Source organism: Equus caballus, chromosome 6 (assembly GCF_041296265.1).
Source record: "Equus caballus isolate H_3958 breed thoroughbred chromosome 6, TB-T2T, whole genome shotgun sequence".
Classification (NCBI taxonomy): domain Eukaryota; kingdom Metazoa; phylum Chordata; class Mammalia; order Perissodactyla; family Equidae; genus Equus; species Equus caballus.
The window spans coordinates 55,179,160-55,191,627 of record NC_091689.1 but is presented as its reverse complement, the minus strand read 5'-3'; the positions used below and the strand labels follow the sequence as shown (position 1 = coordinate 55,191,627).

At 38.5% G+C, this 12,468-nt stretch overlaps 1 protein-coding gene across 4 annotated transcripts in view; it reads left to right on the top strand.

Moving 5' to 3' along the window:
* Positions 1-12,468, top strand: part of GUCY2C (guanylate cyclase 2C) — a 156,974-nt gene that overhangs the window by 75,824 nt on the left and 68,682 nt on the right. For 2 of the 4 annotated variants that reach the window (XM_070269968.1, XM_070269971.1), the window contains one exon: positions 11,681-11,793. Coding sequence is in view for 1 of the 4 variants with exons in the window: in XM_001501698.5 (XP_001501748.1) it covers positions 6,431-6,638; positions 11,681-11,793 (321 nt within the window). In the remaining 3 variants the exon portion in view is untranslated. Of the gene's footprint in view, positions 1-6,257; positions 6,639-11,680; positions 11,794-12,468 lie in introns of all 4 variants that reach the window. The other 2 variants (XM_070269970.1, XM_001501698.5) reach the window with 2 other exon arrangements.

Here is a 12,468-nt window from a genome sequence, read left to right as displayed (position 1 = left end):
GGGGAGTGGGATTGGAGATTGAGTTAATGCCCATGTGCTGAAGCCTCCATAAAAATCCCAAAAGTATAGGGTTAAGAGAGCTTCTGTGTTGGTAAACACATCTACAAGCTGAGAGGGTGGTGCACCTGACTCCATGGGGACAGGAGCTTCTGCCCTCTGGACCCTTCCAGACCTCTTCCTATGAATCTTTTCATCTGGCTGTTCATGTTTACTCTTTATTATATCCTTCATTATATAATAAATTGGTAAAGATAAGTTTTTCCTTGAGTTCTGTGAATCATTCCAGCAAATTATCAAACCTAAGGAAGGGGTTATGAGAACCCCAATTTACAGGCGGTTGGGCAGGAGTACAGGTGACAAGTTGGGACTTACCATTGGCAGCTGAAGTTGGGGGTGGCAGACTTGTAGGACTGAGCCCTTAACCTATAGGATCTGACACTATCTCCCGGTAGATAGTGCCAGAATTGAGTTAGATTTTAGGACACCCTACTGGTGTCAGAGAATTGCTTGATGTGTGGAAAACACACACATATGGTGTCTGAAGTGAAGTGAAGTATGGTAGTAGTGTGAGAGTGAAGAAGAAACACAAGGAAATTTTCCTTTTACAGATGCATTTTTTTTCTTTTTCTTTCCTAATTGCTCTGGCTAGGATTTCCAGTACTATGTTTAAGAGAAGTGGCAGGAGTAAGCATCTTTGCTTTGTACCAGATCTTTGAGGGAAAGCTTTCAGTTTTTCCCAATTGATTATGATGTTAGCTGTGGGATTTCATAGATGGCCTTTATGGTGTAAAGTTCCTTCTATACCTGTTTTGTTGAGAATTTAGGTGTTGAACATTGTTAAATGCTTTTTCTGCATCTATTGAGATCATGTGGGTTTTTTCTTTCATTTTGTTAATGTGGTATATCACATTGATTTGAATATGTTGATCTATCCGTGCATCTGAGAGATAAATTCCATTTGATCATGGTGTATGACCCTTTTACAGTGCTGTTGAATTCAGTTTGCTAGTATTTTATAGACGATTTTTGCATCTATGTTTATCAGGGATATTGGCCTGTAGTTTTCTTTTTTTGATCTCTCTATCTGACTTTGGTATTCCGGTAAGGCTGGCCTCATAAAATGAGTTTGAAGGTGTTCCCTCTTCCTATTTTTTTTGAAAGAGTTTAAGAAGAATTGGTATTAATTCTTCTTTGAATGTTTGATAGAATTCACCCATGAAGACATCTGGTCCTAGGCTTTGTTGTTGAAGTTTTTGAGTACTGATTCAATCTCTTTGTTTGTTATTGGTCTGTTCAGGCTTTCTAATTTTTCTTCATTCAGTTTTGGTAGATTGTTTGTTTCTAGAAATTTATCCAATTCTTCTAGGTTATCCAGTTTTTTAGTGTATAATTTTTTTTATAATATCTCTTATGATTCTTTCTATTTTTGAGACATCCATTGTAATGTCTACTCTTTCATTTCTGATTTTATTTATTTGTGTCTTCTCTTTTTTTTCTCAGTTAGACTAGCTAGGGGTTTGTCAATTTTGTTTATCTTTTCAAAAAACCAATTCTTAGTTTTGTTGGTATTTTCTATTGCCTATTTGACTTATTTCTATTGTCTTTCTATCCCCTATTTGACTTATTTCTGCTTTAATCTTTAGTATTTCCTGCCATTTGCTAAATTTTGGTTTAGTTTTTCTTCTCTTTCTTGTTTCTTGAGGTACAAAGTTACATTGTTTATTTGAGATCTTTCTTCTTTTTTAATGTAGATGTTTATCACTATAAACTCTCTTGGTACTGCTTTTGCTCCATCCCATAAGTTTTGGTATCTTTTGTTTCCATTTTTGTTTGTCTCAAGATACTTTTTAAATTCTCTTTTGATGTCCACTTTGGTCCCCTGGTTGTTCAAGAGTGTGTTTTTTAGTTTCCACATGTTTGTGAATTTTTCAGTTTTCTTGCTGTTACTGATTTCTAGTTTTATTTCATTGTGGTTGGAAAAGACATTTGGGATGATTTTGATCTCCTTAAAATTAAGGCTTGTTTTGTGACATAACTTGTGATATGTCCTGGAGAATGGACTTTTTGTACTTGAGAAAAATAAGTGTTCTTCTGCTGTTGGATGAAAAGTTCTATATACGTCTGTTAGGTCCATTTGGTCTATAGTGTTGTTCAAATCAAGTGTTTCTTTATTGATTTTCTGTCTGGATGTTCTGTCTATTATTGTAAGTGGAGTATTGAAGTCCCCTACTATTATGCATTGTTGTCAATTTCTTCCTTCAGATTTTTTGGTATTTGCTTTATATATTTAGGTACTCTCATGTTGGGTGCATATATGTTTATAATTTTTATATTTTTCTGTTGAGTTGACTACTTTTATTATTATATAATGTCTTTCTTTGTCTCTTGTGACCATTTTTGACTTAAAGTCTATTTGTTTGATATAAGCATAGCCACCTTTGCTTTCTTTTGGTTACCATTTTCATGGAATAACTTTTTTTATCCTTCCACTTTCAGCTTATGTGTATCTTTAAATGTAAAGTTAATCTCTTGTAGACAACATATCACTAGACCTTGTGGGGTTTTTTGATCCATTCAGCCACTCTATTCCTTTGATTGGTGAGTTTAATCCATTTACATTTAAAGTAACTATTATATAAACATTTACTATTACCATTTTGGTAATTGTTTCTGTGTATTTTGCTCTTGCTTTGTCTCTCTCTTCTTCTTTTGCTGCCTTCCTTTGCTGCTTGATGACTTTTTTATAGTGATTTTTTTGGCTTATTTATTTATTTTTTGTATCTGTTATAGTTTTTTCTTTGTGGTTAGCTCAAGGCTTGCATAAAATATCTTTTAGTTATACCCATTTATTTTAAGTTGATAACAACTTAACTTCAACTGTATACAAACATTTTATACTTTTACTCCCCTAATCTCACACTTTTTGTTCTCATAGAGTGCTTCTTTTTATATTGTGTACCCATTAACACATTTTTATCTTTTAACTTGTAATTAGGGTTAAATGTAACTTATACACCACCATTGCAGTGTTACTTTATTTTGTATTTGTCTATATAGTTATCTTTACTGGTGAGATTCATGCTTTCATATACTTTTGTATTACTGTTTAGCATGTTTTCATTTCAGTTTGAAGAATTCCCTTAAGCATTTGTGGAAGGGAGGTCTAATGATGAGTTATCTTAGTTTTTGTTTGTCTGGGAAAGACTTTTTTCTCTCTTTTATTTTTAAAGGATAATTTTCCAAGTATAGTATTCTTGGTTGGCAGAGTTTTTTCTTCCAGTGCTTTGACTGTATCATTTCACTGTCTCCTAGCCTGCAAGATTTGTGGTGAGAAATCTGCTGACAGTCTTATACGGGTCCCTTACATGTGACTAATCATTTTTCTCCTACTGCTTTCAAAATTCTCTCTTTCTCCTTGACTTTTGACAATTTGATTATAATTTGTCTCAGTGTAGTCTTCTTTGGGTAGATCCTGTTGAGAAACTTTTGAGCTTCATGAATCTAGATGTCCATTTCCTTCCCAAGATTTGGAAAGTTTTCAGCCATTATTTCTCTAAATAAGCTTTCTGCTCCTCTCTCTCTCTCTTCTCTTCTGGGATTCCCATAATGCATATATCAGTTCCTTGATGGTACCCTACAAATTCTGTAGGCTTGCTTCACTCTTTTTCATCCTATTTTCTTTTTCTCCTTTGGATAATTTCAAATGACCTATCTTCAAGTTCACAGATTCTCTGTTTGAGCAAGTCTGCTGTTGAAGCTCTCTGTTTCATTTTTCATTTTATTCATTGTATTCCTAGGTCCACTATTTTTATTTGGTTCTTTTTCTTATTTCTATCTGTTTGTCGAACTTCTCTTTTTGTTCATGTCTTGTTTTTCTAATGTCATTGAGTTGTCTATGTTCTCTTGTAACTTGCTGAGCTTCTTTAAAACAATTATTTTGAATTTTTGAAGGCAGTTTATAGATCTCTCTTTCTTTGGGATCAGTCACTGGAAATTTAGTGTGCTCCTTTAGTGATGTCATGTTTCCTTGATTTTTCGTGTTCCTCATACCTTGCATTGATGTCTGCACATTTGAAGGAGCAGTCACCTCTTCCAGACTTTATGGATTGACTTTAGTGGGAAAACCTTCCCCTCAAGTGGATGCAAGGGTGCTGGCTGGGAGGGATGCAGGGACTTTGGCTCTGGAGGAGCACAGTGATATGTACTTCAGGCAGCTCTGTCAGCTGAGTCAGCATTGGCAAAGACTACAGGCATCCTTAGCACCAAGACTACAGGTGTCTATGGCAGCAGCAAGAGCTGCTGTAGTCCTCAATGGCAAAGGCTGCTGGGCTCTTCCTGCTTTCTTTTTACCCCAAAGGGGAAGCCTTGACCAAGTAGATTACTCTTGGTGTTGGGATCTGGGGAGTAGGCATAGTAACACTGAGACAGAAGACGCAGTGACTCAAGCCCCAAGGGAAGTAGGGCAGCAGCTCCTTCTCCAAGGAAGCAAAGCAGCATGGACTCCAGGCAGCTCTGTCAGCTAGACTCAACTTTGGCAAAGACTGTAGAGATCCTTGGTGGCAAAAGCTGCAGGTGTCTGTAGCAGTGGTGAGGGCCCCTGGTGTCCTCCTGCTCTCCTTTGCCCCACAAACGGAGGTCATTGTTAAGCAGATCCCTCTTGGTGTGGAGCTGTGCTAGAATGGGGGATGGAGTGACACACAAAAAATTCTTCCTATGGTTTTCTATGTGGTCATCTTAGTTTTTTTGCTCCACTGAGTTGTTGCAGATTCTTCATTATACTCTAAAGCAGAGATATTTTTATCAGTGGGTGATTGTTAACTTGTTGTTTTTGTGGAGGGGTAAGGGCTGGGACCTCCTAGTCTTCCATTTTATTAATATCTCTCACTTTAACTTTAAACATAAATTTTGCCGTAAGTGGCCATCAAGTCAATGATGTAAAAAATGACATTATTTGATCAATCATACTATGCCTCTTACTCTATTTCCAAACCCTCATCTAAATCCAGGTTCTTTTCCAAAAACTATTTGGACACTGTTCTCACACCTGCACAGTCTCCTTAAAATCAGTGTGTCCCAAAACAGAAGTTGTTGTCTTCTCCTTCAAACCTGCTCCTCTACCAGAATTCCAGAGCTTAATAAACAGCTTTCCTTTCCTCCAAGCTGAGCACATCAGGGGTCACCCATGACTCCCCCCCTCTCTAATTCCCTAAATCCAATAAAATATAATGTCTTGTACATTTCACCTTTTAGATATCTCTTGAACCCATCTCCACTGCCACTACCTTCATCTAGGCCTCCTTTGCCTCTCACTTGGACCACAGAACAACTTCCTAATTTGCTCCATGTCCCCATTCCTGCCTCTCTTCAGGTCATTCCTTCCATGGCAGCCTAAATGATCTTTAAAAAATTCTCTGATCCTGTTCCTTTCTTGACTGTTAGAGTAAAGTTCCAAGTCCTTAATGGCTTAGGAAACCCCATGGTCTGCCCTTGCATACTCCTCTGACATCTTTTATTGCCACTTGACTTCTAGCTCTCTCCATGCCAACCATGCTGCATCTCTTTCAGTTCCTCAAACATCCATGCCACTTCCCACCTCTGGGCCTTTGCACAAGCTGTCTCCCTGCCTCACATGCCCTCCCTCTTTCCATTCACCTATCTCCTGTTCATCCTTTTGGGTTCATCTTAAAGGGCGCTTTCTCAGTGACGCTTCTTTAACTTTCTAGAATAGGTTAATCTGCCATGTGCTTCCACGGCACTCTGCATTTCTTTTCATTGTTGAGTTTAGTTGTCATAATTTATTGTTTAATGTTTGTCTTCCCCACTAGAATGCATGTTCCATGAGGACATTACTGTATCTATATCATTCTTGGCTTTATGTCCAGTGCCTTGCCAATGCCCAACACATAGTCAAGTCTCAATAAATACTTGCTGATTGGGTGATTGAAACACAGCTCCTCCTAGATAAGGGTTTGGTTTCAATGTGCAGCTATAACATAAACACTTAACAGTCCATTGTATCTGTGCTTTTCTAAAGCCCTTTGACCTTTATTTTCCAGTTTACAAAGCCTTTTATGTATATGCTATGCTGCCCTCTTCCTCTTTTCCCTCTTTCCAGTAATGTGTCACAAATTGATGTATTTGTATTGGGTGAGGCCCAGGTAATCTCCATGTTTATAACTCCTACCTTTCCGTGAGCAAACACACAAAGTGAACTTTGGTTTATCTCCTACCATAATGTAGCTGTTAATTGCTGGCAGGCAGGCTGTATTCTATGGTCCACGTGACCAGTGAGGCATGACCAGAAAGGAGCGTGGGGAAGAGTGGACCAAGCGACTCAGCTAGAGGCTGTCCAGCTGGAGTTCCTGCCTCCCTAAAAGCCCAGCATAAAGCAAGCGAGCACAAGGAGTATGGTTCTGAGGTAAGCAAGGTCATGAAGACACCACTGTTGGGCCTGGCTTTGTGGTCACTGCTCTTCTATCGAGGCATCATCTCCCAGGTGAGTCAGAACTGCAACGATGGCTACTACGAGATCAGTGTCCTGATGATGAACAACTCGGCCTTCCAAGAGTCCCTGGATAACTTGAAAGAAGCAGTGAATGAGGGGATAAATATAGTGAGATGGCGCCTGCATGAAGCTGGTAAGAATATAGTAACAGAATCCTCCTCCTCCCTGTTACCACCTTTGGGGTCAAAGTGTTGCTAAGCAAAGACCTTGTAGTCTTTGCCTGATCACCCAACCTTCTCTATGGGTCTGTCCCACAACCTCTTTCTATTTCAAGGCAGTAGATCCTAAGAGAGAAGGATTTGAGCCCTATAGCAGTGAGTTCACTCATAATGTGCCCCGATCCAGGGAATCCCAGGTGTTCATGGCAGTGAAATGCCCCAGATAAAACTGGATTTCTTGCTCAGTTTCTGGGAGGTACCATGTTTCCTTCTGCAGCTGCTCAGAGGCAAGATTTGGTCTGGACCTGAGATTTTTACAGGCTTATCAGTCAAGAAGCTCGAATTAAGAGAGTAAAATTCATCCAGACCCTGAATCTTTCTTGGAGATTTTTAATCCATCTGTTCATTCCTCACATCTCTGGTGGCTATTATTATTGAGACACAGTCAATATAAAAAATTTGCAATCAAATTCAGTGTTACAGTTGTTCATTGTATCTTTTAATTATTAAAATAAAATTTTATAGCATTAGATAAAATATGCAGAATAAGGAAAAAAAATCACTGCTGTGAATTTCCAGCCACCTGGATGTTTTCAGTGTCTTTTCACATGCTTCTCAGTTTCCTGTTTTTAAGAACATGGTTGGGATCACTGTGGCATAGAAACAATTTTCTATTCTTTGGATTTCACTTCACATTATTCTACAAGTGACTTTCCTATAGCCACATAATCTTCATAGCATAGTGTGAATAGATATATAATACTCCTTGAAGTAGGTATCCTCCCAAATCATCTAATAATTCCCTATTGTAGGATGCTCCCTTGTTTTAAATTTCTCATGATCTTTTTAAAAATACTACAAAAAACAGCTTCATGCATATAGTTTTTTTGTTCATTCTTTGAGACTAGATTGCCAGAAGTAGAATTACTGAGGCAATGACTATTTTACACCTCTTGATGGTTCCTTATGGTTCTAAGGAGCATATATCTTAATTTCCTCTGTTTAAAATTCTGTGGTAATAATAGCATCAGGTATGATACATCACATATGTGTAGTTACTTTCTTCTGTGCAATGCACATTTCTTTAATCTGAGACTGGATTCAGATGTAAATAGGTGGATCTGATCTAGAGCTGCAGTGGAACCAGGAGGTCATTTAATAAAACCCCATTATTTACCGAGGCAGTGTGCTATAGTGGAAAGAATATTTGATTTAAAGTCTGGGGACCTGGATTGGAGTCCCTGCCCTAGAACTTTCTCTCTTTGTGACCCTGAGTGAGCTATTTCCCACAGTGTCTCTGAGCCTTGGTTTCCTTGTTTATTGAGTACCTGTTATGTGCTAAGTAAGATATATAATCTCTTTAATCACTACAGCTCTGTAAGATTGGCATTGTTGACACTGTTTCACAGTGGAGGTTTAATAACTTTCCTGAAGTCATAAAGATTGTCTGCTTGAAATGAGATTCAAACTCCTATCTATCTGATTCCAAAGAGTGTATCATATTGCCATTCTAAGATCTTTGCCCACCATGAATCCGCTTTTTCATTAAAATAAGGCAATGGAACATTGTGGTAGAAGCAGAGATTTGGAATCAGACAGATCTTGGTTCATATTCCAGCCTTTTATCCAACCATTATAATGAGCAGTGACCTCCAGCAAGTTACTTAAGTTTTCTGAGCTTCAGTTCCCTCACCTATAACATCACAGTAGATAATAATTACTTCATGTGGATATGATGTGAATTAAATGAGGAAATACATAGAAAGTACCTAATATACTGACTGAAACATAGTAAGAACTCAATAAATGGCAGTTGTTTTTATTGTTGTCACTGTTTGCCTTGTTAAGGATGTTAATGTTGTGGTTGTTGCTGTGCTGTCGCTGCTGTTAGGAGAACAAGTTATCAGGTGTATAAAATAAGCAGTGTAGTGTATTGGTAAGATTTTGATCTCTGAATTCATATAACCTGAATTTGAATTTCTGCTCCATTGTTTACTAAATTGAGTGACACTGAGTGAGTTGTTTATTCTCTCTAAGTTTCACTCATCTCATTTGTAAAATAGAGTCATTAACGGTGAAGTTGTTGAATGGATTAAATGAGCAGAGAATTTTGAGGGATGAAAGAATAAACGATGACGCCCAAATTTTTGCATTTGGGGATGCATTTTGTTGGATGGATGCTCATGTACAATAAACTCAAGAAGTGCAGGTTGTGAGGGAAAGATAAGTTCATACTCTGAACATATTGAGCATTATTATTTGGGAAAAGATCTAAGACAATATACTTAAGTGCTAAATTGAAGAAAATTAAGAGGTCAAATGTTGTGGGTGATGTGCAGATGGAGGAGATCAATATTTTTTCCTACTACCTAGGAAGCATTTTTGGGTTTTGAAGAATAGATAAGATTTGGTGGAAAACATGAGGAAAAGAGATTCATTCATTCTTACAACATCAGCTCCTCAAAGATATATGTTCCACGGCTAAGTGCACCCGGTCCATATCATCCCCATGCTCTCGTGTGCTGAGTGGGTTCCTTTCCTAGACTCCAGCACCTATATCCAGATTCACTTTGGCCCAATTCCATCCTCAAAGCCTTAGATAAGAGAGAGAGGGCTCTGAGATCATTCTATATTCTGTAGCATTCCGCTCATCCTTCCAAGACTGAGCTATCAGGGTGGGGCGGGGAGCACAGGCGGGACAGGCATGAGAAACACGACTTGGGGGAGCTGCTTATTTTAAAAGTTAAGCTTTGATTGGAAGTCATTCCATTGTCTGAAAAGTTTTCAGTATTTTCTTGAGAAATCACTTGGGATTTGGAGAGACAAAAGGGAAGGGATATCCCCCCACCAAATTAAAAAACAAAATCAAAAACTGTTCACATAACCATAAAATGTTGAGAAGCAGCAGCCTGTAACAGTATGTTCTACAGACGTGGCTCTCCAACTTTTGATCTCAAGACCTCTTTGCACTCTTAAAAACAATTGTGGGCTCTGAAGAGTTTTGTTTATGAAGTTACATTTATCAACATTTACTGTTTTGGAAATTAACACTGAGAAATGTTTTAAATATTTGCTTATTGATTCATTTAAAATAATAATTATAAACACTTTATCTGTTGACAAATAAAGGCTCTTATTAAAGAAAATCTATATTTCTCAAACCAAAAATAACAGTAGATGAGAAAAGTGGTATTGATTTACATTTTTGCAAATCTTTAATGTCAGACATTATAGAAAATGGCTAGATTTTCATATCTGCTTCTGCATTTAATCTATTGCAGTAATATATATTACGTAGCCTCTGAAAAACTCCACTATATGCTTGTGAGAGAAAGATAGTGGAAAAAGCAAAGAATTTCTTAATATAATATTGAGAATAGTTTTGACCTCCTGGACCTCCTGAGGTCTCAAGGTACCTCAGGAGTCTATAGCCCACACTTCAAGAATTGCTGTTCTATAGCATATCAGATTCTAGAATCAGACTACCCTAGGTTCAAAACCCAGCTCCACTTCTTGCCAACCGTGGAACCCTAAGCAAGTTAATCTACCTCTCTAGACCTCCATTTTCTCCTTTTTAAATTAGGAAGGTAAAATATTAATTAACTTCATAGGTTCAAGGGAAGATGAAGTGAAATAATGAATGCAAAAATCCATAGCCCAGTGCCAGGCATATAAGCACAGAGATCACCCAGTTTGATCCTATCAATAAATGGCCAAGGAACTGAGACCCCAGAGGTGAAGCCACTTGTCTAAGATCACACTCAATAGATGCTGGTTCCCCTTCTCCCAGCCCTGTGCAGGATTTACACTTGGGTTTTCCTGTGCCCTTCATGGGCTGCATGGACCCTAGGATTTTTATGTGGATCATCTTCAGTGTCCCTCATGGTGGTAGGGGAAGCACAGCCCTCATAGGCACAGGAGGTCGAGGGAAAGGAGCTAGTTTGTACATTGTTGGCTACAAGTGTGGTCTTCTTCCTGAAACCCTGTTCTCACCCTGGGACTGTGCCCTGGCCTCCACTTCACTTCCTCTTGCTGCCCTCCAAGACGGTCTCCAGCCCTATTTTCAGAACCATAACTTCTGTTGTTGACATACTTTACCCTTTTAAAGATATTTAAAAGTATTACATTTGACCAACCTGGTTTTAATCTCATTTTAGAGGTGAGTGAACCAAGTTAGAGAAATTAAAATGGCTTGTGCAAGAACACACAGAAAGTATCTCAGGCTCCCAGACTAGCAACTGAGGTTTCCAGACTTCCTTTCTAAGGGTTTGGCAAAGTTATGTATGTCTCTGCTTAGGAATAAGACTTTTGTCCTGAATATTTTTTATTGGAAGGAGATCAAAATGTAAGAGACAGAGCTTAGTCAAATGGTTTTACTGTCTCTTCATTTCCCTTCCAAAATGTGGTGCCTAGCAGTACCCAGGGATATAACCATCAACGCTCTTGCCTTTGTCTGAAGGTGAGTGTTCTCCATTATCCAAAGACCCTGAGCCAGAATGGGCACGGTTCACTTTGGCTTTGGGGGCAGACCACAAAGGTGTCAGCGTGCACGCTGGCAACAAACAGAACCAGCACCTTGGGGACATGAAAGAACAAATATCTTAATGCCTATGTCTTTGCTTTCCTAACATTCCCAAGACTCATATAGGAAACTCGCTGAGTCCAGAATTGAGAAAAGAGGATGAAGAGAGTCGTGAACGTAAAATGCCCTACAACTGGACTGTGGGATGGTTGCACAAATACATATATTTACCAAAAATCATTGAATTGTACACTTAAAATGGGGGATTTTTATGGTGGGTAAATTATACTTCAATAAAGCTGTTGACAGAGATAGAGAAGGGAAAGAAGTGACAGGACTAATATAAAAACCCAGAACTCAAATATTCCTAAACTTGGTAATATAATAGATATTCTTTTTTTCTAGGATCAGTTGGCAAAAGATAAATCCCAGGACTTCTATAAACTACTAAAAAATAACATTACTTTTCTCTTTTCCCTCATTTCTGGATAACAGGCATAAATGTGACTGTGAATGCTACCTTTATCTATTCGAATGGTTTGATTTATAAGTCAAGCGACTGTCGGAGCAGCACCTGTGAAGGCCTTGACCTGCTCAGGATAATTTCAGTAAGTATCTGCCTTTATAGGTACAGCTCACACCCTCTTGGCACAGGAAGATCCCAGGGTGAAACTTAGACACTGTCCATGAGCATCTCTCACGTCATCTCAGCCACGCAGCTGAATGCTTTGGAGACAGGGTACCCTGCCTTGATACTCATGTGTATCCCAAACGACAAGGCCCTCCAGGAATCCAGGAAAGCAGAGAAAACTTTAGCTGTGTCCTTCCTGTACATTTTCAGTTGCATGAAGGGGGATTATTTTGTTTTAAATAATTTTTAAAACTTTTCTAAAATTTAAATGTTGGTATTAATTGGTTTGCCTTTATGTCCCTCAAGAAATACATGAGGTGTCTGCTTAAAAAATATATTCCAAAGCCCCAAACCAGAGATCTCTGTTTCAAGTCATTACCATCTATGTGGTCACAGGTTAATTGCTTAAAGGCTGAATCTGAAACCTAACTTTAAAGTAGTAACTATAATGTCAAAGGGTAGAAATGGGAAGAGACAGATTCTTGCCTAGTCTCTCCTCTCTACTCCCAAACCCAGCCAGGGCTTTATGGAGCTAAAGAGCATTTCAAGCTCTCTAGAGGCAAGTAGGTGTGCGAGACTACAGAAACCTAAGAAAAGGCTCTCTGGGAAGCAGAGCACTGGTAGAGCCATAGAGTCATGGCTCCAAAGCTTT